Source organism: Oryza sativa, chromosome 2, assembly GCF_034140825.1.
Source record: "Oryza sativa Japonica Group chromosome 2, ASM3414082v1".
Classification (NCBI taxonomy): domain Eukaryota; kingdom Viridiplantae; phylum Streptophyta; class Magnoliopsida; order Poales; family Poaceae; genus Oryza; species Oryza sativa.
This window is the reverse complement of record NC_089036.1, coordinates 21,576,155-21,604,147: the sequence shown is the minus strand read 5'-3', so window position 1 is coordinate 21,604,147 and position 27,993 is coordinate 21,576,155. Positions and strand designations below refer to the sequence as shown.

At 41.6% G+C, this 27,993-nt stretch overlaps 5 protein-coding genes across 6 annotated transcripts; 2 read left to right on the top strand and 3 right to left on the bottom strand.

Moving 5' to 3' along the window:
- Positions 1 to 19: 19 nt before the first annotated feature.
- LOC4329676 (NADPH-dependent pterin aldehyde reductase) lies at positions 20 to 2,868 on the bottom strand. Its single transcript, XM_015770049.3, has 5 exons — positions 2,610 to 2,868; positions 2,073 to 2,142; positions 1,711 to 1,904; positions 1,450 to 1,622; positions 20 to 317 (listed from the first exon to the last, which is right to left on the bottom strand). The coding sequence occupies exons 1-5, from the start codon at positions 2,844 to 2,846 to the stop codon at positions 248 to 250; spliced, it is 744 nt and encodes a 247-aa protein (XP_015625535.1). The 5' UTR covers positions 2,847 to 2,868; the 3' UTR covers positions 20 to 247.
- Positions 2,869 to 3,022: 154 nt separating this feature from the next.
- On the top strand, positions 3,023 to 9,247 carry LOC4329675 (eukaryotic translation initiation factor 2D). Of its 2 annotated transcripts, none has more exons than XM_015770048.3 (10): positions 3,023 to 3,136; positions 3,784 to 3,930; positions 4,276 to 4,387; positions 5,821 to 6,011; positions 6,131 to 6,225; positions 6,303 to 6,704; positions 7,153 to 7,261; positions 7,793 to 8,064; positions 8,210 to 8,580; positions 8,683 to 9,230. In XM_015770048.3, exons 2-10 carry the CDS (start codon positions 3,796 to 3,798, stop codon positions 8,805 to 8,807), a joined length of 1,812 nt encoding a protein of 603 aa, XP_015625534.1. In that variant the 5' UTR covers positions 3,023 to 3,136; positions 3,784 to 3,795; the 3' UTR covers positions 8,808 to 9,230. The 2 variants fall into 2 exon arrangements, with proteins under 2 accessions (XP_015625534.1, NP_001403602.1); NM_001416673.1 differs by having other exon boundaries at positions 3,045 to 3,131; positions 8,683 to 9,247.
- Positions 9,195 to 14,821, bottom strand: LOC4329674 (zinc finger CCCH domain-containing protein 16-like). The gene is made up of 9 exons (NM_001416674.1): positions 14,096 to 14,821; positions 13,497 to 13,655; positions 13,263 to 13,397; positions 12,968 to 13,126; positions 12,038 to 12,130; positions 11,113 to 11,229; positions 10,853 to 10,927; positions 10,446 to 10,672; positions 9,195 to 10,350 (listed from the first exon to the last, which is right to left on the bottom strand). Exons 1-9 carry the CDS (start codon positions 14,516 to 14,518, stop codon positions 9,477 to 9,479), a joined length of 2,262 nt encoding a protein of 753 aa, NP_001403603.1. The 5' UTR covers positions 14,519 to 14,821; the 3' UTR covers positions 9,195 to 9,476.
- A 2,280-nt stretch (positions 14,822 to 17,101) lies between these two features.
- LOC4329673 (RING-H2 finger protein ATL58) lies at positions 17,102 to 20,491 on the top strand. Its single transcript, NM_001416671.1, is given in 3 exon segments — positions 17,102 to 18,278; positions 18,385 to 18,467; positions 19,897 to 20,491. Coding segments are annotated over 3 exon segments (702 nt in total). The 5' UTR covers positions 17,102 to 18,068; the 3' UTR covers positions 20,306 to 20,491.
- A 388-nt stretch (positions 20,492 to 20,879) lies between these two features.
- On the bottom strand, positions 20,880 to 26,963 carry LOC4329672 (auxin response factor 7-like). Its single transcript, NM_001416672.1, has 14 exons — positions 26,614 to 26,963; positions 25,724 to 25,839; positions 25,405 to 25,500; positions 25,217 to 25,273; positions 24,850 to 25,002; positions 24,664 to 24,748; positions 24,410 to 24,500; positions 24,107 to 24,271; positions 23,635 to 23,754; positions 23,468 to 23,543; positions 23,131 to 23,302; positions 22,500 to 22,975; positions 22,229 to 22,419; positions 20,880 to 22,138 (listed from the first exon to the last, which is right to left on the bottom strand). Exons 1-14 carry the CDS (start codon positions 26,660 to 26,662, stop codon positions 21,949 to 21,951), a joined length of 2,037 nt encoding a protein of 678 aa, NP_001403601.1. The 5' UTR covers positions 26,663 to 26,963; the 3' UTR covers positions 20,880 to 21,948.
- Between the last annotated feature and the right edge of the window lie 1,030 nt (positions 26,964 to 27,993).

Genomic DNA, 27,993 nt, shown 5'->3' with positions numbered 1-27,993 from the left:
GAGGGGGTATTGGCAAAGATTGGGAGAAATAACGCGTGCCATCCATACTCATTCACAGTTTCATCATCATCATCAATATACGGTACAGAATCACTGTGAGATAGCGAACCAGCAGTACGCACAGCTACAGCCATTAGCGCACTGTCGATTCGATCTAACTACAACATAATGTTGCACAACAGTTCAAAGTTAAGGACTACAACTCAATACATCAGAGATTAGTTCGGCATATAGATTTGCTACAGCATCATACGGTGAGCGATGAGCCATTGTCGTCTAGGCCAAGGCTTAGTATCATCGTAGCTGCCTTGGGTGCCCTGAAAAAAAATAAAGAGAAGAAAGAGAAGGCATCATCTGGTTAATGGGATCAATGTCGCATATCCTGAAAGTTATTGCATACAAAAGCTAGTGTTGCCAACAACTTCACACTTATATTTCAAGCTGTCATGGATCATATGACAGTTATATTAGTGAGCCACAGCTATGGCACTTATTCAAGGTTCCCTGTTCATGTCGGTTGCATTAAGAAGCAATAAAAATGTATCAATGTAGCACTAAAGAAAAAGATCACATGTAAGACAGCTTTTAGATGTGGTCAACTGGATACTCTTCAAATTTCCTTGTCATGCAAATCTTCAATAATACCTGTGCCGTGTATAATACCTCAAATTTGGGACAATGTACAAGCAACGCCGCTAACCCTGAACAATCATATCCTCTGGAGGAGGAAGACAAGTCAAGAATACTCTAAACCAGTATATGAGTAATGGCTGTGGAAGGATAATATCTGTATGGTGTAGGAATATAGGATCATCTGGAAACATTTGCTATGCGCAGCCTGACAGGTCATTGAAAGCCACTTTCTTACACCTCATCATCTCACTACTCACTAGATGGGCTAAGCACAACCTCCTGTATACTTGTTATGCAATTCAGAACATCCAAGTGCACGGCATCTATTCACCAACTGTGGTTTGCACTGGATGTCCAGGTTTCTATTTTGGATTGAATGAGTGCAACATCAGGGTAAGTATAACTATTGGCTTTTCTATAAAAACAGTGTACCAAAAGAATATCTCATTTTGACTTACTGGTGTACATGGAACGACAGGACCAGAAGAATAGGCATATTTGAGATATCATTGAAATGGCCACAGAGTACAGACCGCATGATGGAGTTGTTGTATGGTGTAGTAATAGAAAGAATTTTCTCAGGAAGTTGATTCAATAGAAAGATTCATGCACCAGTGAACCATGCTAAAAGTATTAACACTGTATATAACATTCCCTGGTTTTCCTAGGGTCTCATATGGGCCATCACATGTCTACTGCTATATGGCTACATCTATTGTAAGTTTGTAACCACTTATTGTTTTTTCAGGTTTTATTCATTTCAAGCATGGTTGAGACTTGAGGGAAAGCGCAAAGCCAAACAGGTTTAGCAATTACCATTGTTCAGTTGATTGGTATAATGAGGCCGAGCTTCCGAAGCATGAATTAAGCATGTCAGTATTCACAACACCAGGGCTAAGGGCAATTGCTGCCAATCCAGGAGGCAGCTCCTTTGCTAAGGAGCGTGTTAAACCTTCAATTGCCCACTTTGAAGCACAATATGGGGCAACCTGAAACACCGATATGTAGTTCAGTATCCATGAAATTTTTCACATACAAAGAAAGAAACCAGCATTGACACAGTTCGCAGTGTCCTACCTCTGCAGCAGCAGACCTACCCCAACCAGAGGACAAATTGACTATAATCCCATGTTTCTTCTCTATCATAAGGGGTATGAAATGACGGAGTACATTTGCGGTTCCCTTAATATTTGTATCAACCACTGTATCAAACTCTTCCGCTGGAACGCTCCATGTCTTGTTATTCTTGTTTATTGTACCAGCGTTGTTTACTGCCACAAACCTCAACGGTTAAGACTTCTTGAAAGATTGCTTTAATGTATATTGTGAAATGGCGTACAAATATGTGATTCCACAATCTATTCCAATAAAGAGAACAGATTATGATCATCTACTACCAAATAGCCTGTATTTGCCTTCGAGCAGAAAATGTAACCAACCTATGATATCAGGAACTTGTTTCTTTTCCACAACTGCCTTTGCCAACTCGGCCATGTTGCTGTCAGACCTCTACAACAGAAGCACAAAACATTACTTGAGAACTCAAAACTGTTAAAAAGAGTAAGATAATAGAACATAGGCAACTTATATTAGGCGTTGTTCTGACAAACAAAGAATTAAAAGCACCATTGATAAGCTATTCTATTGGCATCCATACCATGTTGTATTGTTTCAACCCGATTCACTCAAGATCAATAAAACAATAAATCGTGAACAAATTTAGCATAGTCCAGTCAACTCATAGCACAATTCTCAATCAGGAAAGCAACAAATTCTCAATCAGCAGAGCCCCATCGGCTTCTAGTTCACGATTAAGCCGCTATATGACTGCTACTACGGTAGCGGAATTCGATATCTCCAGCGAGCAAAAAAAAAAAGGCCTAGGTCTACAGTTCACTCGCTATCCACGCACAGCCCGACTGCAAGCACCACGGCGAGAGCGTGGAGAGGGGTTGAGGGGGGTGAGGTGAGGTTACCACGTCGGCGACGGTGAGGAAGTGGCGGGCCGGGGTGGCGATCTCGGCCTCGAGGGAGCGGACGTGGTCGGCGGAGCGGCCGCAGCCGACGACGGCGTGGCCCCGCCGCGCGAGCTCCAGCGCGAGCGCGCGGCCCAGCCCCCTGCTGACCCCCGTGATGAGCACCGTCCTCGGCCCCGCCGCCGCCGCCCTCGCCGCTGCCACGCCGCCGCCGCCGCCCTTGGACCCCGCCGTCATCTCCTCCTCTCGTCTTGCGCGTGGAGGCGGAGGCTTCGGGTGTCCAGATATTTTTTCGCTTCTCTCGTGGGCCGGAATCCCAGCCCACGTAAGGCCCGGCTACGTACGGTCCGATCCGGCCCGGCCCATACACCCGCCGCCGCCGCTATCTCACACGTCTCGCCTCTCTCCGCTTCGGCGCTTGGTGGCGTGGTTTTGGGGTTCCAGAACCTTCTCGATCCCTCCTCCCCCTCTCCGCCTCCGCCTCCGCCCTCCTCCGCTCCGATCGCCGCCGGCTCGTCGCCGGTAACGTAAACGAGTCCTCATCCTCCCTCTCTTCTCTCTTCCTCTGTAGCTCTCTCGATTCGTTTGCCCTCTTTTTTTTTATTTTTGCCGTAGTAGGCGGTCTATTTCTTGTGTTGGTGAGATGCTGTGATTTCTTTGGGATGTTGTGCTAACTCGAGAAGAAGGAGACACAGTTTATTGTGGGTGGATTGGATTGGATTGCTGCTTTAGCAATTTTGATTTTGTTGGTGCTCCTAGACCTACTACTATCCAATCCAAGAACTAGATGTGCAAAGACGGGACGTAGTCGTTTTGCCGGCGGATTAGGATGAGAGCTATTAGTTTGTTTTAACTAGGTTAATTGTACTATCCCTAGGACGATATTGGATGGCTTTGAACTTTCAAAGTTATGACATAATCAATATTCTTGGTGATTTGTGTGATGTGGTTTTTGTTGCCATATTACCATGTAGTAGGAGTACAATAAGGTCCGCATATTTCTTCTCTTTTCTTTGCGGATAGTCGGCATTTTCTTCTTCCAATGTGCCTATATTAACTTAAACCCTACTGTTGCAGCTGGCTAATTTTCGTTGTTCCTCGGTTGCTTTATTTTTGCTCCTATTTTTTTTTGTTCATTTCTGCATTTAGATGACCTAGTCAATGTATGGTTCAGGTTTCATAAGCCATGTTCAAGAAGCATGTTGATGTAAAGGCTCTACAGCGTTTGTCGGGAGCTGACAAAAAGAAGCTCAGAAGAACTGCCAAGGAAAGGTTCCCACAAGCATCTGATGCTGACCTTGATGCCATCCTTCCTCCCAAGGTGGTTAACTTCTTTTAATCATATGAAATATGACATTGTAACACGGTATTATGTTTTGAAATTATACTGCATGGTTTGAGCTCCACAATTAGCACAAGGATTGCTACATGGTTAGAGCTCTGTCCTTGGTAGGGAATGTTGACATACTTCCCATGTGATTATGGTGAAGTTATATGTCATACATCCTTTTTAATATTCTTTCATTATTTTTATTGTGTGTCGACTGGATCCTTCTTGCCTAAATCTACTAGCATTAGTACAGAGAGCACTTGCAAGTATTTTACTCAAACCTACTGTCTCTTTCTAGCGCTTACCATGACTTCTTTTGGTGCACTGTATGTATAGGTTGAGGTAACAGTTGCTAAGTACCCAAATAGGGTTCTTGTATATGGCATAGAGGGAGAGTTCCCAATGCTTTTCGACATTGATGGAAGAGGCCATGAGCTGTTTCCAACAGGTATGTAGTTTTTGTTTCTAGATTACTACTTTTATTTCCATTGGGTTATCTCAATCTTGTTAATATCATTTTTGTTGTAGTTATTTTTGAAGCCGTGTTTTTATTGTGTATGCACATAACTCATTAAGAACAGAGAATCTAAAACACTCTTGTGCTTCCTGTAATGAGTGAAGTATCTTACTGTTATAATCATCGATTTCTTAAATACGAGTAGGATATCTCCTGATTAATGGAAATATTTTTCATGTAGATATCTTGTTGGTTAGTTGTTGAGGCTGACTGCTTATTCTAGGATGTTGGTAATTCTCACTGTCGTACTATATTTCCTATCGGTAGCTTGTATTACTGTTGTATTCTAAGCAAAAGGTGATATGGTGCTAAACATTCTTTAATATCCTTAACAAAGGATTTGTGGACATTTCTGTTACTCATTTCCAGTTATTATACGCTTTTTTGCGGGGGTGTTCATTAGTTTTTCCTGCATAACTGACGAGCTGTTTGGATATTAGATTTTAACAACATCAGATATCTTAAGATTCAGTTTTCAGTAAAATCATTTTGGATGTTGCTAGCTAAGTTTAACCAAAAGTAGTTATCTGGAGACCCAGTCCTCTTGTAATACTCTTCAAATATTTGAAGATTTGTTGCTTCCCAATAATGGTCTTTGAAAATTTGCTGTCCTAAGTCACGCTGACGTGTAACTAGTTGAATTTTTTTCTTTTTTCCTTTTTCTTTGCAAGAACAAGATTGTTATATCCTCATTCTTTGCGAGTCTGCAGATGCATAAAATTAGCAATTTGTAGAACAGCAAAATGCATTTGTTGCAAATGCACCCAAGCAAATTTGAATCCATATTCCCTACCATTATTTCCTCTTCTAACCATATGTTGATGATAAGTGACCAAGAGCCAATTCCTAGTTATAGCCGCCGCACCTCATTCTTATCCTGGATGAAAAAGGCTATCTCCTTGCTGCTGACCTTGAGGCAGTGTTCACAGAACCAGCCAAACTATACCAAGCACCCTTACCTGGTATCATGTTTTTTTAGTGACATTTAGCTTTGTGCCTAAGAGCTTGGCATCAACTTGTAACTCCTGTCATCATTGAGTATTGATGCTTGTTAGTAATGATCTCAACCAAACAGGCAAACGCCATGTTATGAACTCATTTAATGTGTTTTATCCAAACAAACAAGTATATAAACACAAAAACATGACAGCCTATGTTTTCAAAAACTGATACCGAACCGCCAAAAATGTTTCAAAGTATGAGTTGTTATACTCTAGCATGACATTGGCAAATTTAATGAAGTTATGGGTTGACCTGAAAAGTTAAATGCTTTGGGACAGTTCTAGTCTTATTATCTTACAATCAATAATGGTTGTGAATCTAATATTCTTCAGAACATAGTTTAACGGGTGAAAATATTGCAGTTTATGCACTCTGGAAGGTTCCCGATCTGTTGCCTGCTTTTACACTTAAGGGTGGTGAAGTCTCACGCTTCATACTGGGGGGTGCCGATCTGATGTTTCCTGGTATTAGCATACCCCCAGAAGGGCTTCCTTCCTTTCAACCTGGCCAGCCATGGTCAGTAAAGGTTCCTGGTAATCCTGCTCCAATTGCTGTAAGTTCCCCTTCTTTTCTTTTTTTGTTCCCTTTACATTTTGGTTGCCAAAAAGATTGTAGTTATGAAATTCTGTTAGTTATGTGCAAGTTTTTCATTGCCATACATGCTTAACGCAGGTTGGGGCCACAACTATGAGCAGTAATGAAGCCTTAAAGGCAGGGTTACGTGGCAAGGCTTTGCGGATTACTCACTACTTTAAGGATTCATTATGGCAAGTTCAACGGCTAGATCTGAATTCACTTGTGAGCTTAGCTTTTCTTAAGTTAACATTATTAGATTTTATTGCAGGGATTCTGCTGATGGTCGCTATGTTCCAAATGAAGGATTTTATGAGGACATTGTTGTTGAAGATCGTAATTATGCTTCACCGTCTCAACCTGCTGATTCTTCTGAAGATCATGTAGAAGGCATGCATGACAGTACCATTGAAGGTGAAGAAGCTGCAGTTGATGTTTCTGAGAGCCATACCACAGATCATGACATCCACGTTGAGGCCATAGAAGATTTAACTGCTGGTGTGAGTGAGGTGAAATTGCCTGAAGATAATGCTACTGAGGAACCAACTGAGGAAAGGGAACATCAGAATTTGTCTACGGAAGAAATTGACTCTCTTTTAGATAAATGTCTTCTGCAAGCTTTACACACGAGTGTAAAAGATAAAGACCTTCCTATTCCTGGAAGTACATTGTGGTATGTGTGTATACATAGTCATTCCAGTTTCTCATGATCCATTGTTCTATCCTTATATATCTAATACCCCTGCAGCGTAATGATATAATTATTATGGATTTGACTTCCTCTACAGCTTTTTAGTGATTCAATTTTTCTTCACATGAAATTATTTGCCAAGTCTTTTTAACATTGTAATACAATTGTATTTTACTTCAATTTTGGGTATCAGGACATTATGCAATTGTATTTTACTTTAGTTTTGGGTATCAGGACATTATGTTGGCAAATTATGCTCTGTGTTATCAGTGTTACTTTTTTTACATGGATGAAGGAAGCAAAGGTTTAATAATTAGCCATGTTGGCTTTAGCAAGAGTCAATATGTTCAACTATTCACTGAGCTGCATGTCCTAGCTTTCTTTCACTCAAATCTATTGTTATTTATCTTTTGCATTTTGCATTGTTCAGGTCAAATCACATACTCCCCTGCAGACCTACAGGTGTTACTCTGGATATTAAGAAGTCATCACACAAAAAGCTATCCAAGTGGTTGCAATCAAAATCTTCCGCTGGCCTTGTAAGATAGTGCATTGAACTTTTCTGGTTTCCTTTATGTCCATGATTTACAATAGATGCATTTAGTGGATTCACTGAATTGTTGCATGTGTGGCAAGTAAAATATAAGAAACATGGTGCTCCATAAGGATTCCTGTGTTTGACTTGTGAACTATTTGAATGTTTCTCATGGTTATGTAGAGCGATGCATGCTGTAATCGTAGATTTCTATTTCATAGTGGGAACTGTGCAAGTTTGAATGTGTTTGAAGTGGGTCATTTTTGGCAAACCTGTACGGATGTTATATGGTAGTTCTGACATATTTTAAAACTCTATTGACCTCCGTTTTTTTAATAGAGTTCGCAATTGAAGAACCAGTTGCATATTTATCAGAACGTATTTATTAAGCTTTGTTGCCATACTATTCATGATAACATGTAAGATTTAGAGAACTGGTGATGTATGTTGACTTCACCTGTGATACCATATCAGACATAGCAAGCATTTACCGATAACCAATAATATTACTATGTTCTGTTATTTTTTTTCACAGATTTCATCAAAAGAAGACAAGCATAAAAAGGAAGTCATGTTGCTTCGTATCAATCGTGGGCATCCAGATTACATGGCCTTTAAACCAGAAAAGAGGGTACAGGAGCCTGTTGTACAGCATGATAATGTTGTTGCTGAAGGTAGCAGCACGAAGCAACTGGAAGTAGCAGAAACTTATAAGCCAAGCTCTCATGTTAACCCCATATTTATGGCTGTTGGAGCGGACACGAGCAAGTACTATAGTGCATCAGAGGCATCTGACATAGTCTTCAGGTTTGTCTCCAGAACTATTTTCTCAGGAAAATGTAATTAATTACTGTGGAAGTAGGTGCATTGCTGGAGGCTCTATATTTGCAGAGTGTGTAGTTGTGAATTTTGCTTAACATTTTGACCAATTCATGTTCTGTTGTGAACCAAGGTACGTTGAAAAGGAAAATTTGGTTAAACAAACAGACAAGGCCAAAGTAGTTTTGGATGTTGCATTATGCGACGCTCTCTACAAAGGAGCCATCAAAAAGGGTTCAGCATACCCAACCGAGATCCACAAGAGGGACCTGGGGTCAACATTTTTAAACCGAATGCAGATTCACCATAGAGTAGCAAGAGGGAACGAGGTGGTCATTCGCAAGGGCGCCATACGAACCATTCAGATCATGACAGAGAGAAGGCAAGGAAACAAGAAGATGACCCGGCTATCTGGATTGGAATGCTTCTTAATGGATCCTGACTCGTTAGCTTCTGAGCTGCAGAAGAAGTTTGCTTGCAGCACCACCACAGCTGAGCTTCCAGGTTGTAACCTATCCCTGGTCTTTATTTCTTGATAATAAACAAAACAAGGGTAGAACTTTGTGGATGATAAAGAACATTTACAATCTGGCATATTTTTTCCAGGTAAGAAAGGGCAACACGAGGTCTTGGTTCAAGGTGGAGTCATCGATGACCTTGCAAAGCACCTTGTTGATCATTACGGTGTTCCGAAGAGGTTTATTGAGGTTCTTGACAAAACAAAGCGTTAGAGGACAGGACAGAAGCAGGCAGACTCTCAGTGCCGGAGGAGCCTGAAGTATCTTCAGGGACAGCGCAGGAAGAGAATGCAGACCAATGCTTAACGATATCAGGATTGTATTCTGTGACTGCCATCATCAGAAGAAATTATGAGAAGATACCTCTTCTCACCACCTCTGGTTTTTATGCTTGGAAAATACTTTTATCCTTTTTTGTGTTTACAGAAAAATGAGTAGGGCTGTTCTGACTTCTGTCTGAAATTTTGGTGTGTACCCGTTCCTTTTTTGTAACGTTCTTTTGGTGCCGTGTTCATTCTCCTGAAAAAGCACCTTTTTTGTGTGAGATACGTGTTACGTTTCGTTAGTGACAGACAGGGTTTGACGCTTTTTAACATGGCATAGTGCTATGGTTAATTCAATACATGCTTTCATATAGATATTACAGTTTTAAATGCTATTCTAACGCATCGAGGGAGCCATCTCAAAAAACCAAGAAACAAAAGGTACTTCTCATCAGCGAAGGGAAGAGAAAAATTACTCTTCTTAGGTAAAAGACGAACCAAAAATATATTTGGCCTTGCAACATGCTATTACATAAGCTAGCTAAATAATCCACAAACCAAAGTTGGCAACTGTAGTGTTCAGATGATGAGAAGCTTCGAAGAAATCGTGCCAATGGCATCAGGAATCATGACTACTGCGACTTCTTTTTCTCCTTGACCTGTGCGTTGAGAGATTCTCGTCACTGCTTCTCGATCGGCTCCTCCATGCATCAGAGCTCATATCTCTGGTGTCTGAATCTGAAGTAACCTCTAAAGTGTCGCTGCGCTCACCGTTTCCACTCTGACGCTTCCTTTCCCTACGGCTCTTGGTTGTTCCACTTCTTGACCTTCCGTACCCAGTTTCTGAATCTGATCGAGCATGATATTTCATTCCCAGCTTGCTGCCTTCACTACTTGACCTCTGGTATTGAGTCTCCAAGTCTGAATCAACATCACTGTTTGTTGCTACCCATCTATCATCCGATGTATCATGGTGATCCTTGCGTTTTACAGCTACAGACTGTCCTCTTCCATCATCTTCCATGTCCCGATGCCTTGAGCTCCTTCTGGTGCTGTGCTCTTCTAAGGATTGCCTCCTGGTCTTCTTGTGATGCCTGCCAGTGGACTTGCTGCCTGAAGGACTCTCGGTGGTGTCTTGATCGATGAAGTCCGAAGACCGGCCAGAAGATCCAGGCTCCAAACTTTCTTGGCGTTCAGATCTGTTCTTCCTCGACCTAACTTTACCATGGTCTCCTTTACCTCCATTTCCATGGTCAATCCTATGTTTTTCTTCACGCATGTACTTGTGGGACTCTCTTTCACTTTCCATGTTAGAGGAGTATTTGCTGGTCTTATCTTTAATCTCTCGATGTCGGTGCTTATCTGATGCAGATGATTCTTTTCTGTCTCGTCTGTGCTCAGTATGGCTGCTGCGTTCATGCTTCGAATGTGAATAATCTCTGGACGAGTGCTGTTTATGTGCATCTTCATCCCTTGTTCTGCTTGGTGTGTACCTATTGAATTAAAAATATGCTATTAGCATATCTCGGTCTAGACATTCATATTAAAACTCTACAAAGAAAATGATTAACAGATAAGTAGCATGTACCTAGGATCAGAACTTCTCGGTCTCCTCCTGTCTGAACTCTGTGAGCGCTCTAAATGTGGGGTGTCGCTTGGCTTGCCATAGATAGAATCATCCGAGGGACCAAAAAGAGCAGCCATCTTCCTAATCCAGTATCTAGGAGGAGGATTATCCCAATCAGCCCACTCATAATCTCCTCCAGGGTTGCGAAAGCAATGAATAAAATTACAAGCGATTCCACGTGAACATGTCTGTTAAACAGGAGAGGAGAAAATGAAAAACACACAGATGATATCACATTCTAAGCTAAAATCTCGAGAGAGAGTTCCTCTGGCAAATATCAATACTGTGGACATGCTTCCTACATATGATAAATAAAACCAAGAGCAACTGAGTAAAGGAGACAGCTGTAGTTTCAGCCTTTAGGGTACCTTGAATCTTGACCTCATGTATTCACCACATATGGCAACCTTCCATCTTGTCACAGCAACAAATTCACATGTTATCTGTACGAGGAAAAAAATTCCAATTTCAGACCATGAAAGAGAAGCAAATGGAAACAAACCTATTTGACAGCACAATATGATAGTGTAGGATTATCTGAGACATAGAGGATTAACAACAATGCTTCTCAATGTACCAACTGTGCTCAAAACTGACAGTCCTTTGAGGAATGAATTAAAACAATTACCTGCTTCCCAGCAAAATACCGTCCATTCATGCTGCTGTAGGCAATAAGAGCTGAATCCAATGATTTATAATGCACATAAACATTTCCTCGAAGATGGAGTGATCCATTTCGACACACCTAAAAGTAATATTTGGAAACATTTTTATGAGACTAGTGTGGTGCCGAGTATTGTGACAGATCTAAAATAAATGTGCCGCAAGTTTAAATCTTTAAAAAGATACTAAATAATTATGATTGAAATTAAAGTTTGTACATATAATTCACAATCGATCAACCAACACCTACATATACACATCCACAGATAAAGTGGGCATGTGTGATTGTGTGTAAAGCATACCATCATTCAAATGGATATCCTTCAATCATTTGAAGAATAACTAATAAAGATATCCATAATTTAGGGAGCACTTCAGCTGCAAATTAACGTTTAGGTCAAACTGCACTTGTTCACAAAACTTTAGTGTGCAGTGAGGTTTCAACTGACCATAGACCGGAGGGAGTACTAACAGAAGGGACCTTCGACTTTGAGTGATCATATAAGTGAGCTGCATATGCTCAGGTTTGCAGAACTTTGGGAAACTTCTAGTGTATAACACTATAACAAAGAGGAGTGAGAACAAACTACTTTAATGAACCGGTCTTTTGGTACTTCCTGGACAAAAATGATGCCTTATGTTGAACAATAGAGAAATGGCTTGCTAATGTAATATATCTTCTCATCTAGAAACTAAGAAAACCATAAGGTAATTCTTAACATTGCCATAGTATCCCCTTTCATTAAAACCCTAAGTAGTACTACGAATATGATCTGTATATAACAATTACTATGCAAGGAAGAAATACCGTAATGCTTCCGACAAATAAAAACATTGGCAGAGAGGAAATCTAGTAGTATCAGAAAAAAAAAAGGTAAGGAAAAAATAACCTTAAAGTTCACAAGTTCACCAAATTTCAGAAATTCTGTGTGCACATCTTCATAAAATTCTTCATAGCTCTGTTCAATCTCTTCATCTGTACACTGGAGAATGTTAAAGAAAAAAATATTAATCCACCATATAAATAACAGATTGTGAATTAAAACTAACAAAATGCACAAGGGTAAAGGTGAAAATTAATATTAGATATCTCCATAAGAATTAGTTCACCACCACTAATTCATATGCATCCAAAAAGGTTAAAAACAGATTCACCTTCCACCCTAATGTTCATCAAATACCTCCAATAAAAGAACAACTCCTTAATAGTTCAGCGTGTTTAAAATGTCGAAATACTACTGACTTGTCAAGGAGATGTTTCATGAATAATTCCCAAGACATATTCAGAACTTGAAAGATACGTAGATATTTTCAAAAGATCAAAACACATAAAAACCTTAGCACCAACAACACAGGCATGTTAATATAGGATACAGGAGCAGATCAAAGTTCAGGACATCCTCAATCAAGTGGAACCAACTGATTTGGTCACTGTTTGCCTTGAGACGGAGTTCTGAAGAGTGATACATCAAAGAACTTGCAGTCTGTCATAGGTCTGAGAATAGTCAACAAGTCAAGAAAATACTCCTGAAGGGCAAGAAACATCTTCATCTCACCAAAGAATGAAATGCAAATGATTAAAGTAGTCAGTATTTCTATCATGGTTATTTAGAGAGATACACTTTACAATTTGAATGAGTGTTTTTCTACAGTCAAAGTATTAAAAAATATAATCATAAAAACCAGTAGTAGGTGGAGCAGAAATTCTTTAGCGCATAAAAAGAGCAGTCCATTAAAGAGAAGCTGAAGAAGCGTGAAATGCTTTGTCAAAACAAACAATTGTCAGGATACCAATCGCAAGAGATTGTCCTCTAACAAACCTCAAGCCCTTCATCTTGCTCCAAAGCAAGGCCTGGACCACTATACATGTTTCTCATGAGCAGAGTGCATGATTTATCAGGATAAAAATGAACTCTGCTGCAACGCACTCCAAAGCGGCAAGCCCCTGTCTTGAGGTGAAATGGGCAATGTGCCTTATCCTACACAGGAATAAGCAGTAATTTTACACTAGAGCAAAGGAAGGCCTGAGTATAATGTGAAGTGTATTTTCTCTCTAATGCGGCAATAGAAGTACAACTTTCCCTGTCCAACTTGAAAGAGAATCATGGAACTTGCCTGTTCTGTTCCAAAATTTGGAGTCTCTTGAGCAACTTTCTCAAGTACTTCTTGAGCTGACAAGGAAGGTTCCATCCTCTGCGAAGCAAAAGCTACAGACTGCGGTGGGAGTGGATTTGATGTAGGTCTATCTTCCTGCAAGATATTTAGCATGCCCTTTTCAGATTAAATTTTTTTCGATGTTAGGGCAAGGGGAAAAAATAAAGATGAGTTTATCCTTCATAGAAGTTGGACCTGTTGAATTGGCTGGTTTTCCTTGGCTTTCTTTGGTACTTTGACCATTTTCTTCTTCACAGTGATTTCATTTCCTTCCCATATGATCTCTGCTGGTCCATCTTCAACATATTCCCATTCGTCATCCTCCTCGGTTCCATTTCCATGGTCATCTTTATACTGCAATAGTTAACATAACATTATAATCAGAACCACATATTACATGTTCATCCAAGTTTAATTAGAGTACGGAAATGCACCCAAAAAATGTGAATAAACAGATGGAATGGCTAAACGGAACCCACAAACTTACGCAGCAATTATTACACTCCCAAAAAAAGTAACAACTATAAACATTGTATGGATGATGTTATTGCTAGTCCATTTGCTCCTCACGACGAAAGCTTCATCGCATTGCATCGTCCCATGAATTTCTACTAGAAATTATAGACGTACGAGGTCATCATGGAAGTACAAGCCAAGCACATTGATCGGTAAACATTGCGAAGGAATTAGGGCAATAATTGAGTAAACGGCCCGCTAAAAATACATTTACTCTGTGGATAAAGCTAAGGAATAAGAGGTTTACGAATCGGGAAAAAAAAAGAGCAGCATATCACCTCGCGGGAGGAATCCTCCGGAGCCGTCGACTCCTCTCTCGCAGCCGCGGCCTTCTCCGCGGCGCGCGCGGCGGCGGCCTCCAGCCACCGGCGCTCCGCGTCCTCGAAGGCTCGCCGCGCGCGCTCGGACGCGTCGGCCTCGGCCTCCTCGAGCTCCCGGAGGCGGCGCTCCTCCTCCGGGTCGGCCGCGAGCGCCTCAGCCGCCTTCCGAGCGGCCTCCGCGGCCTCCCTCCGCGCCCGGCGCCGCCGCTCCTTCTTCCGCTCCCTCCGCCTCTCCTTCCTCGTGACCGCCGCATCCGCCGCCGCGGCGGGATCAGCGGCCGCCGTCGACATGGCCGCCGCCGGGAAAGGCTTCGCCGATTCAATCACTCTCGCCTCCTCTCTCTCTCTCTCTCTCTCTCTCTCTCGTCGGGGGGCCCGCATGGAAGGCGGAGATGGGTTGCAGTTGGGCTCAGGCTTACAGGTGCAATGGGCCTTCTCGATGGTACCGTCCAATGGGCCAGCCCATACACGAGAACTTGATCATAATTCTGAATTTTTGAAAAAGAATACTCCCTTCGTTCTATGTAAATGTAGATGTGAGTTTTCATATCCAACGTTTGATTGTCCACCTTATTTGAAAATTTATAAAAAAAATTAAAAAATTAAGTCATGCATAAAGTACTATTTATGTTTTATTATATAATAACAATTATAAAAGAATTTTAAATAAGATGGACGATTAAACGTTGGATATGAAAATTTACATCTATATTTAAAATGAGACGGAGAGAGTACATGGATTTAGTGGAAAAGGAGGAATTCATACACGTTGCTTGATTTTGAGGAGTAGTGTTTTTCTTTTAAAGGAAAATGCATGGTACAAAACTGGACGGTGTCGGCTGCCTTCGTTGGAGCGTTTTTCCTTGATTCTAACAGCCACACATAAAACGAGTTGAATCATTATCTTATAATTAATTAAATATTAACTATTATAAATCTAAATATAACTTTTAAAAGAGACTTATATATATAAATATTTTACACAAATCGTATCATTTAACTGTTTGAAAAATATTCTCATGATTAGATAGTACTAACCAGTGGCTGAAAAGAAAAGAACTGAGCCTAAAAAGGATGAAGTGAGCTTAGTTACACATTTTAAATCTCTATTGCGTAGTTGGAGAGTAGATTACATGAGGGCAAGTACTATGGGCATCCAAACACAAGTCTCAGGATACTATGTAGGACTAAATTATGATGTGGAAGAGAGAAGAAAGATGAGAGAGAAATAGCCACCTCTCATGTAAGGGCAAGTTTAATAGCTCATATTCATCTATAGTCAATGTAATAGACAATTCATACAATAGATGCTTATTATACTATTAATATATGGTCCCACCTGTTATACCCACATCGTATCTTGGAGTCCATTTTGCAGCTGGCTACAGATCTGTAGCCCGCTGCTCTTCTCTCTCATCTTTTATCTCATTAAAATATGTTTATAGCTGGCTAATAGTTTGCTATTGTACATGCTCTTAGAGATATTGGAGATTGTGGGGTAGAGGCAACCTATTATACATGTTACCTCTTAATTTAATGATGTATATCATGTACTACCTCCATATTTTAATGTATGACACCGTTGACTTTTAATCAAACGTTTGACCATTCATCTTAATTATCATTTATTTTATTATGACTTGATTCGTCATCAAATGTCTTTTAAGCATGACATAAATATTTTCATATGTGCACAAAATTTTTGAATAAAACGAATGGTTAAACGTTGATAAAAAAAAGTCAACGGCGTCATACATTAAAATACAAAATACGGAGGGAGTATAAAATTAGATGTGCCTCTACCATGAAACTTGCCCTAAGAGCAAGTTTAATAGTATAGACAACTACTAGCTCCATTTCATCTATAGCCAATCTAATAGCTCAGTCATACAATAGTTACATACTATACTATTAATACCTTGTCCCACCTGTCATACTCACACTGCGTCTTGGAGTTCATGCTACAGCTGGCTACAAATCTATAGCCCGCTGTTCTTCTCTCTTTTTATTTATCTTCTTAAAATATGTTTGTAACTGGCTTATAGCCTACTATTGTACCCGCTCTAAGATGCCCTCTAGGTGACCGTTGGTGTGAAGTATTAATCGATGGTTGACTTGTGATTCCACTCAAGGTGCGGTGACGTGTCTTTGTCCTAAGATTACCTCTCTACCACGCTTGAAAACTCTTTACGCTTCAACTAATATAAGTACGCCATGCGTCTTGCGCAATTGCTAAAAAAGCAACTCTTTACTTTAAAACGAATGACTAAAAGTAATGGCTATGTTCGTTTCTAATGACCGAAATGAATGTGCACGTTTATTGAGCTCGTATTTTTAACAAAAATGAATGATATATAATCTTAAAATATTTTAAAAAATCATTTTTAAAATTTTATAATAGTTAATTCATTTATTTTTATCCTCAAATAATTATTATAAATCATTTTGGCTAGCTGACCATTCAGCACAAATATCCTCCAGCTGAATTTAAATTAATAAAAAACAACCATACGAATTATCATGGTAACCGCGCTCACAAGAGCTCATACCTCTCTCTGATTGACGAATATTCTCATCAGACATCATATGTACATATGCTAAAAAATATTGTGTATCGCGTAGAATATAAGCGCTCATCGAGATAAGTTGTGTTCGTAGAAATGAGTGAGCAAGTGTTGTTCCTTAATAAAAGAAATATTTATATGGTTTACTCTCATTATAAATTTTAAGAAATAGTAGGAACGTTAGTTAATTATTAATCCTATGGATGTTTAGTAAAGTTATACAACTTCTAAATTTAGCTTTAGAAATTGGTGAAGTTGAAAATTGTTTAGTTGAATTCTAGGTCTAGAAGTAATTGCACATGCTCCATGCTCTCCTCGCATCATCTCCTCCTCTCTAGTTTGCGTCTTCTCGCTCCCACACGGAAGACGAAAAAGGTGATCCATCCGGGCAGCCACGCACGCGTGTGAAAGCCGCTTCTTTTTTTCCCATCATTTGCTGCTGCTGCTGCACACTCCTCGGCGCGAGCCCAACTCCGTCCCTACCGCCCGCCCCGATCCGGCCGCCGCCGCCGCGCATTCCCAAAACCCCCTCCTCTCTGCTCTTGCCCTGACCCCCGCCACGGAACTCCTCTCCGCCGGCGTGGTGGTAGCCCCCCCCCCCCCCCCCGGCGCTCCGGCCGGCGGCCTCCGGATCGCGCGATCTGACTTTGTGCTGGAATCCCCGTCGCGTGTGATATTATAGCTGTTGCCCTTACCTCGCTGTTTCGGTTGCGGTGCGGGGGGTTAGGGTTCTTGCACACCGCTGTGGAATTGTGGATCCTAGCGGCTGGGATCTCTCTCCCTCGGTCCACCCACACATGATCTTCGCGGGGAATTTGGTGTGGTTTTACCACCATTACGTGTAGGGAGACTAGGGCTCGTGTTGTCGTGTGTTTGTTGTTGTTGTTGTTGTACTAGCTTGGAGGAGGCTGCTGCTGCTTGCTGCTTATTCTCGCGTGGTTGACCATGAAATCCTGAATCCCCGTTTTGCTTTCGATTGGCGCTATTGAATTGAGTTTTAGTTTTCAGCTATCTTTGACTTAGGGAAACCAAACCCAAACAAAGAAGCTGCACTTTCCCCCTACTCTACCTCCCATAGCAGTTTGCTCATTTTTTGTTTGGTGGCGTGCACATCACTATCAAAGTAGTAGTAGTATCTAAGGTCCATCTCTTCGCAAGCGGTCATCAATCACTTAATTCTTGCAATGCATTTTGTAATTCAATCATAGGGAATCAAGGTGCGGTGGTTAAGCCCATGCAATTTGGTAATAAGCACTATAGCTCATCAGTGTTATAGATAAGAGATCTTGTGAGTGTTTAGGGTTTTCGATAATTCGGTCGACCATTCGTTGGTTCTTGGTGGAAGGGAGGGAGGTTCTTGTTTGGTGATGTCTTGTACCTCCCCAGACCCGCCCGATTACTGCTCGGCCGCATCGCCTGAGCTTAAGCTATACCAAGCCTTCATCTTCTCCGTGCCGGTTTTCTTCACGTTCGTCTTGCTTCTCTTCTTCTACTTGTTCTACTTGCGACGGCGCAGAGCAAACTGGCAGTCCTTGCGCATGAGGACTAATAACTTGATACGGGGAGATAACCCCAGAGTAAGCTAGCCTCCGCGCCCTTCTGTTGAGTAACTTGGCTTTTCAGGATATGTTAGTGTATGGGGATTTTGTTGTTTGATCTGTATTGTCTTGAATATATGCGTAGTTGGAGTGCGGCATAAAGAAGGAGATGCGGGAAATGTTGCCTGTTGTGGTCTTCAAGGAGAGCTTCTTGATCAGGGAAACACAGTCAGTGATCTACTCCTAATCTCTCTTCAATGCAGTTCATATACTGTTGTGCTAGACCATAAATCTTTCTCAATTGATAACCACTTCCATTAATATGTGTTGCACCTTTTATTGCTCCAAAATCATGAAAGCACTTCGATGTAGGTTTTCCGTTGGGTCTGGACCACCAATATCTCAATAATTAGTTCAGTAATGAATGGAAGTGCTTCTAAATTAGAGCCTTGAGCTACATTTAGAGAATGTTTCCGAAGGGCAATAGCAAGCATATCAATGCCCTGAGGCCCTGAACCATATATGCAGTTAGTTAATTGCTAACGTTATAGTGGATGTGTGCCACTTGCGCAGTTAGAAAATATATTGGACAAAACAAAGTTATTCAAATACTCCAATATTTGGAAATTCTTCAAAATTGGTGCAAGGTCGGTAAGCTTAATTGATGGGTGTATTGCTTCCAGCTTTCCATAACAATGTGTAAAATCCTAGTAATGTGTAAAATTAGGCTTGAATAAAGTTCTGATGGACTTTCTTTAGAAGAGATGCCATAGAGTATTCGTGAGCTTAGGTGAAATTCTTTTGCATATTATCATTTGCCGAATTATTGCCAAGGATTTTATTTTGTCAATAGTTATGTGGTTATATGGTCATATCATAATGGATATGCATAAACAGTGCACTGGTTGGACACGGTAACATATGTATTGCAACTTATTGAATGTACATCAAAATCGCCTGTTGATTCAGACTTTCAGAGGTTCACATGGGCTAATATGCACTCAAAAAAAAAAACTGAAAGAACATACATTAGTAAGGTTTCCAATATTACCCCCAACCCTCATCCCCAAAATACCAAAGAATTGTACATGAATTACAGGAAGGCAAGATCCAGCCCAAGTGCTAATATTTTTTAACAATCACGGTTTTCAAATTTGGTAAATAACTAGAATTAGTCTGGAGGAAAGGACAGAAAGAAGAAAGCACTTGAATACAGAAAATCACATGCGAGTCATCCTACGGATCTTATGCATATGGAGCAACCTGTAGGTCACTCAGAGTTAGTCTGTTCCAGAATAATGTTGAATTTTGTACAGATAATTTACTCAAATGTTTGACCCTTATTGTGGTATTTGATCAGTGTGTAGAATTGTTTTCTCTGTTGCTCAGAGAAACTATGGATCAGTAGCAAACCACTACAATTGGCATGGTACCTTTAACACGGTAGATAGTATATTATTTGCAATTACCATATGGCTTAAAGGCTTTCGTTGAGACTTTCTTATTTCACATTTGTCAACTGGAATATATGTCCATAGCATAGCTGAGTTAAGATTGTGTGTTGGTTAAACTAGAATAGTTGTTTTCTGTCTTCTGAGTACTGGCATTTTACCCTGAATTGGTTCTTTTGTTCTGAACATACAATCATTCTTGACAGATGCTCTGTCTGCTTAGCAGACTATCAACCGGATGAGCGGCTCCAGAGAATACCTCCTTGTGGCCATACCTTCCACATCGATTGCATCGACCACTGGCTCTCGACAAACACCACTTGCCCTCTTTGTCGAGTATCCCTCCTTCCATCCCCCAAAACCGCCAGCATTGATCCAGTGGATTTGGAAGCACAGACCGTTGAAGAGAACAGCTCTTTGGATGTACAGTATCAGGAGGGCCGCATTGACGAGAACACGCGACAGGAGGATCAGACATTGCAACAAGGTAGTGAGGGTCCAACGCATCAAGCTGAAGAAAACGAAGAGACATCAGTCAGAGTAACCACTGAGCCCCAAGTAGAGGCCGAGGGGTCTCCAAGCACAACCTGCCGGCCTTGTAAAACGAAGAAATAAGGCTTCTGCTGATGTACCATGTCGTGGCGATCTGTATTTTAGATGCTCATTAAGAGCGTATAAAGATGTCAGGTTATAGATGGGTAAATGGTCTAATCTCTGTATTCAGACAGAAATAATGGTGATGGTTCATACAAAATTTCAGATCCCATCCTAACTTGTGTGTTGTTAGGAAATTGATTTAGCAGAAGCTCTGATCGTTTTTCGTTTGGGCAATTGATCAATTTGGCACTTCCAACTTTCATAAACAAGTAACCTGTTCAGTGAAAGTCTGCATGTACGAAAGAGCACATGGCCAAATCCCCCCGTTTACGTGCAACTGACAGTCGACTGTTTTGCCTATGGGCTTCAGTGTCTTCTGAAAGTATGCCATTTCTTTAGCTCTTTTCATTCCCCTTCGAAAGTGTTTTGTCAATATGTTAGTACAAGCTATCTGTTCTGTCCTAAAATAAAACAACCTAATTTCGACAAAGAGATTATATGTGACATCCTATCTTAAGTTGAGATATTCTGGGACAGAGGCAAGCCCAAAGATCTGAACACACAAGAATCCGCACCTCGAAACGGAATGATCTAAGCAAACACGTTTGGGATTTCAAAAGCGAAAGGTCACGCACGATCCATAGCAAACACGTTTGGAGGTCACGGCATTGGCACGCAGAACAATCATTCCGACAGGCAGAGCAAGCCTTGCCTTATGTCAGGAGATGAGCACATCATCACAGATTAGCCATAAAGACATATTCTCCACTAGTACAAAACAAAGGGAAACAAAAAGGCCTTGGCACGCAGATTACCCCCATCACGCCACAGCAGAAAAAGAACTCCACTATCACAGAAAAAGAACAGCATCACAATGATGAGAAGCGGCATATCAGGTTCAGTTCAGTCCAGTTCCATTTCCATTCCTATGTACATGCAGGTAAGTGAGTACAGAAAATTGTCATAGATTTGGATGGCTTCCACGAGGAGGAAAAGCACAGGTACATTCAGCAGGAGGAAAGCACAGCGTAGGAAAAAAAAACTTAGCAAATGCTCCGACTTCCGAAAGCAAAAACACCACCCGGTAAAAAAAAAGAAAAGAAGGAATGCCGGTGGGTTAAAACGAACAGCTCCAGTGGCGGCACCGGAACTGCGAACAGGATGCAAGGGGGGGGGGGGGGGGGGAGAAGAACTGATGCTTAGCTACGGATGATGATACCCCATGCATTGCAGGAAGAAAGGAACATGAATGCTTGACACTCTATTTACTGGTGCAGCGAGAGATGGCGAGGCCCGGGCCCCGTTCTTGCAGGTCTACCACCAGTCACCACTTTACCAAAACTGAGCACTGGACAAAGGATGCCATGGCTCCTACTACCCCCACACAGCAGAATTAAACACGGATGGGCCAATCACGCAGGGAATGCCAGGTGATGGAAATGCTGCCTCCCCAGCCATCCTTCCTGGCATGGGATCCACACTGGTCCAGGGGCAGCTATGCATGATGCATGAACCATGGTAGATGCAGACGGTGTCCTTCGGGCCCACGAACCAACCAGCGGATAACTCTTAGAAGTCCCAAGGATCATGGGCATTGGCCCCCATGCTCAACATCCCAAGATGGAAAAAAAAAACTGAAGGGAAATATGGCCAGGTAGCATTCAGCAATCCTTATCGGTGACGGGGGCGGTGCTGTCCAGGTCACTGTGAGGCATGTCAGACTCGGGCGATTGTTTGTTTGGGTTTGGCTTGATGGCGTCGCCAATGATCGGCAGCTTCGACTTGGGAGTAAGTTGCTTGGCTTCCTCGTAGGTGTAGATGTATATCCTTTTCACCATGCTGCAAAATTCACTGCAGTGGCAACAATCGAAATGTAATTAGTTAAGGCTCAAGGAATTCAAAAAATGAAGTAATTAATTGAACAGGGATAAGGGTACATACGGCCAAGGGTCATCCCCAACCAGCATCATATCATCCTCATCATCTGTGTAAACAACCTTCCATTTCTTTAGGCTAGCAGAGAGCTCTCCTTGGATATCAAACATCTCTTCTAACTTGCAGCGAAGATCATCATATCCATGGAGCCTTGTCAGGTCCACTGCCCTTCCAACTGCCATTCCTTGCATGATGACCTGCAAGAAGACCAATTATTAATTACTCCGCTGTCCACAAGAGGATATTGAGTATTGCAAGCAAAAATAACCCTCATTACCTTGGTGCAGCTCCTCACTTGCCGACTCTGAGTCTCATGAGGAGATGGCTCACTGCTTGCCGCTGGAGCATCAGATTTGTTGGCATGTGATGGTTGTGAGAGCTGATCAGACTCAGCATCTACTGAGGCAGCTGGTTGGTCTTGACCAACACCAGAAACAGCAGCCAGTGGAGATGTAGCTTCCACAGCAGAGCTTATCTCGATTCCAAACAATCTGCAGCCAGCCGAACTAGGCTCTTGCTTCTTTTCAGATGGAACTTTGCTGATGCTAGCAGAGTAAGAGTTGGCTCTTGTCTCTCTCATTGGCCAGTAAAAATGCTTGTTGCTTAGAGCAGATGGCTCATTCTTTGTACTGAATCCAACATTTAATGATGTTGAGAAGATCGGATTGGGGCTTGAAGGATATAGTTCCTGTGTTCGCTGTAGTCCCGAAAATGAGAAGCCTTGTGTGGACTCAGCTGAAGATTTCCACAAACCTAAGTTAGGAACAGAAGAGGTTAGACATGCAAAGCAGACAGCAATTGAAGAGACAGACAAGCAGTACACTGCAAGGTTTCTATTGCTAAAACAGTACTAGCTATCACCTTAAAGCAGAAGCACAATCTGTAGCAATATCTTAGTAAAAACATACCGAAGACCGGAGGTAGTTCTGGAGCAATTGAATTCGAAGCAGGAGGCCGAGCCCGCTTATTTCTTGCCGGTGGCTGAGGTGATGGCTGTGAATTACTCACAGCAAGTGGCTCTAGTTCCCATGGTGAAACTCTATCTGGACGAGGAACCACAGAAGGCTCATCCCATTGGACCTATCAGTGGTGAACACATGGGTTGTGATTCTGGAAGATATACAAGAGAAAACATGACAACACAACTGCAGGCATTTTCTAAGAAACATATGTCCTCAAATGTTCCAGAAAGCAGATGCAGAGGAAGAAGGGCATCCTGCCCACAAATTTGAAAATCTTAATTACCTTCAAAGATCTCCAGTCAGAATTTGCCCATGGAGACGTTGACATGCTCCCAACACCAATAATTGTTCCACTAAACCTATAAACCATGAAGAAATATTTATGAGATGTGCCCACACAATTTTTGAACCAATGAAAAACCAGTGGATGGAAAATAGACGTTAAATTACCTTCTTTCAGGAGCTTCATCGCCCTCGAATCTCATCTTAAACCTCATTCCAACAGATATCTTGCTGTTTTTAGCTTCAAGGTACTTGTTAGCACTCACAACAAACTCAGACTGACTTGTTCTGAAACCCAAATTAGATGAACAAACACTGACTTATTAGAATGTAATGGTACAACATATGTTTAGCACAAGAAAATAAATAAGACCTATCAAACAAACTCACACAAAAATATATTCCTAAAATGGAATGTAATTCTGTGAGGAAAAGTTACATATAATTCTATAAGCACTCAACAGAGCAATATCATAAGTGAAAATTTAAATGGGCATCCAGGGAATCATCTCAGGATATCAGATAACATCATGCATATTTTATTACGAAGTACATTGCATCTGTACATAAGAAAATGCTAGAGGTACATAAAGCATTGGTGAAGAACTTAGGTACAATGATAAGATTAGAAGAATCAAACCTTGGTTTGTAGAAAACAGAAAAGAGAGTTCCGGTGGATATAGCATGTGATGCAGTTGCTAGGACTCCAAGATGCATACTATGACTTGATATTACTGATGATGGCATGTTATTTAGTTGCCTCATGAGCCTCCTGACACCAACTCGTAGCTCTCCATTCTCACCTCTGTTATATGAACACCGTATTTACAACAGCAATAGTGATATAGAATATTCATCCTGAACTCCGCAGACCCAGGAAACAAACGCAAATAAGCAAAATGTGTTAAATGGCTTCAAGCCTTCCAAATGTTCCCCTGCATACCTCAGAAAGATGAATGCGTCACCGGCAACTAATCTTTTTGAGCTAACAAAAACACTCCAGCCAGTTGTAAGCAGATGCCTCCTAGGTTGTCCTAAAATAAGGGAGTGGTGGGGGGACCCTTTGTGAGACATAGTAACAAAATCACCATGGAAAGCATTACTAATATGCCACCAATTTCTTTTGGGGAAGCCCTTTCATTATGGAAGCTCAGAAGGAACTACATTCACTATTACTATGTTCTTCCTATAACTTACCTCGAAAGATGTGACGGAAATGCCACTCGTTTCCATGGAGATCTCTAGCCACAAGCTCTTGCCATGGTGGATTCTGAGTCATGTCCTAAAGATAAACCATACCACATACAGAAGATGTTACAGATAGCAAATATCCAATGTGATTATCCGCATATGAAGGGAGTTAAAAATATTTTTGGTCCTAACCAGGGGAGGAAGACATTCTTCTGCATGCCTCCTAAGAACTGAAAATCCACCATGGGTGCTTGTATCTGAAGCAGTCAAAGTCTTGCAGAAGGAATGGACATTGCATTTTTCAGGTTCATGTGGCTCAGGTTTTGGGCTGGTGAGTTCATTTTGCTAACAACAGAATAAAGGAAAATGAATAAGTACATACCCATATAAAATTCCAAGGCAATAGAATTTATGTGAGAATATGAGAGAAGACGATCAGAAGAAAGAAAGGACTATGACATGAGCAAGATCACTACATTACAGCTTGATAAAAAGCTCAAATGAGCTGAAAAGGACAACTATTATTTAGAAGAAAAATATATAAGAAAAGCATACTCACATCTGCTTCTGGTTGCAGCATAATTTGAGCATAAACCTCATCTGAATCGGTTTCAGCCTGCATACCAGAGGAAAAAAGGTGAGTAAACTACAGGATGAAAGGTACACAAGTAATACTCTTGCTAGAAAATCCAGAGGAACTTTCATATAGCGTGAAACTACTGCAGACCAGAAAAGGAAAATGCTTACCCTAAGTTCTACATTGACCACTTTGCAGAGGATCTTAGATGGCAGGTTAAACAAAGGCAGATGCTGGTCAAGCTGTTGGTCTGTAGATGCCTCAAGCTATAGAAAAAGCATGAAAAGATCAGTTCAAAGGAAAGACATAAGATTAGTTCAAAGGAAAGACGTACTAAAATAACTACATTGCCGAAGAAACAAAACCATACTGCTGTGTGTCAACACAAGGAACAAGTGACATTCTTATGGCACAAATTAGTAGCAAACTCCTTAATTTTAGGACATGATAGAGAGCAAGCAAGCATTGATATATTATAGTGAGATTTACCTGTTCCATATGGCCCTGGGGGAAGTAGTAAACCAATTCGCCTTGGCGAGGCACTGTGACCAACGGCCCAGCGCAAGCATGCCATAGCTCCCTGTACAACGCATCGCAAGAGCTCCCTGCACAGAGGAATTTTTACTCTCTTTTTTTAGGAAAATAAAAACATCACCATACAAAATCAAGCGAAATTTCCCCTCATGTCATGGTGGCAACCAAAAAGGTCTAATTAACCGTTGATCATGAGTTAACTACACCATAATTGCTCCAGAATTGTAAATCTAAACAAGCAGCACACACATAGATCCAACATTTTTCTCATTTGCGTCTCTGTGGTAGAACCAATTGCCAACCTAACCATTTTTTTTTCAAAAAAAAAAGAGAGAGAAACAAAGACGCTGTCACTACAAAACAGGTTCTCAGATCCGTAATTGCACATGTGTTTCCCCCATTTCACAGATCGGAATTCGCTTGCATCCGAAGAGAATTACTAGAGCAGTGGCCATACTAGCGGAATTACGAGTTTTCGCACGAATCAGCACAACAGGAACAAATCTCCGACCTAAAAAGGAAAACAAGACGACAAAATTGGACAAGAAATGGAAGAGAAAAGGCGCTTTTTATGGTAAACAATGCCGAGTCGCCTCGAATTCCAACCAATTCCACACCACACAACAACCCCTCTCTCTCTCCCCCCTAGACGAACAAGTCAACTGCCCCCCAAGTCCACGTCTCTCTCTCTCTTGCTAGCTCACCAAGCACTCGACTCACCAGCTAACTTCACAACCCCAATTCAGACCAAACACACACACACACACACACACACACACACACACACACACACACACACAACCAGCCGAGGCGAAAAACGCGAAGAGAAAGCGCGGGACACGAACCTGTGCCACCGCCGGCGGCGGCAGCAGCAGCAACGACGGAGCCAGCCATCCCGACGAGAGGAATTCAGGAGGAGGAGGAGGAGGAGAGCGAGGTGCGCGTCCCGATCTGGTCACCCCATGCCCCTCCCCGCAGATCCGGCCTCCCCGCCGCGGAATTCAGAGGGAAAACGAAAAAAAAAACTCGGAGATCCCACACCGGAGAGCGCGCGCCACTGCGGCCGCTGCCCGAGGTGAGCGCGCGGTGGCCGGAGGAGGAGGCCGCGGTGGCGTGAGGAGGAGGTGGTGGTGGTGGCTTGCCGCCTTCGCTGGCTGTGGCTTTGGCTTGCGCGGGGAGAAGAGGAAGAGAGAGAGGGGGTGTGTTGCTGCTGCTGTTTTATTTTTATTATTTATTTATTTATTTTATTTTATTTTTGGCTCGTGTTTTTTTTTCCTAGTACTCCACTAGTTGGCGCGAGGCGAGGGGAGGGGAGCAGCGGGTGGGTGGGTTTGTTGCTGGGCGCAGCTGCCTTTACGTTTTTTTCTCCTTTTTTTTTGTGCGTTTTTTTTTAATGGATGTGTGCGCGAGTTTTCGGGGGAGGCAGGAAAGGCGTGAGCGGATGGAAACGGTAACGGCTGCCGGCCGTTAGCCGTTACTGTGCTGCGGGTGGTCCATCTGCCGTGAGGACTGAGGAGTGGGCTAATGGAAACGGCTACGGCTACGCGGTGAGTGTACCCCGTGGTGTTGGGTTTCTCGAAAAAAAAACGCAAATATCATGGAATGATCTAATATTAAGGAGTGAGGCTTCAAACCTATGTCGTCTAACCCTCTACCTTGTGAAGCTAGCAGAAAGACCCCTAGGTGTTTCTCGTTGGGTTTCTTGCGACGATTGTCTTGGCTTGGCTTTACCGTTCATGCAGGTGTGTTTAAGGGGAAGTACGTTGTTTGGATAGTGGATGTGGGAGTTTTAGGGTGTGTTTAGTTCACGCTAAAATTGAAAGTTTGGTTGAAATTGGAATGATGTGATGAAAAAGCTAGAAGTTTATGTGTGTAGGAAAGTTTTGATATGATGGAAAAATTGAAAGTTTGAAGAACAAGTTTGGAACTAAACTCGGCCTTAGAAGGGATTAGAAAGAGGAGATTACGAACTTTTGCCTTTTTAATACTCCCTCCGGGCTGATAATACTTGTCGTTTTGGACAAGAGTGAAGTCAAACTTTAGAATCTTTGATTATGAATCATTTTTAAAATATTTATCTTTCAAATATGGTGACTACATGTATAGATTAGTCTTAAGAAGTACTTTAATAAGATCATATATTTGTTAACAATTTTATACATATTATAATGAAAAATAATGGTCAAAGTTGTCCAAAACGACAAGTATTATCAACCCGAAGGAAG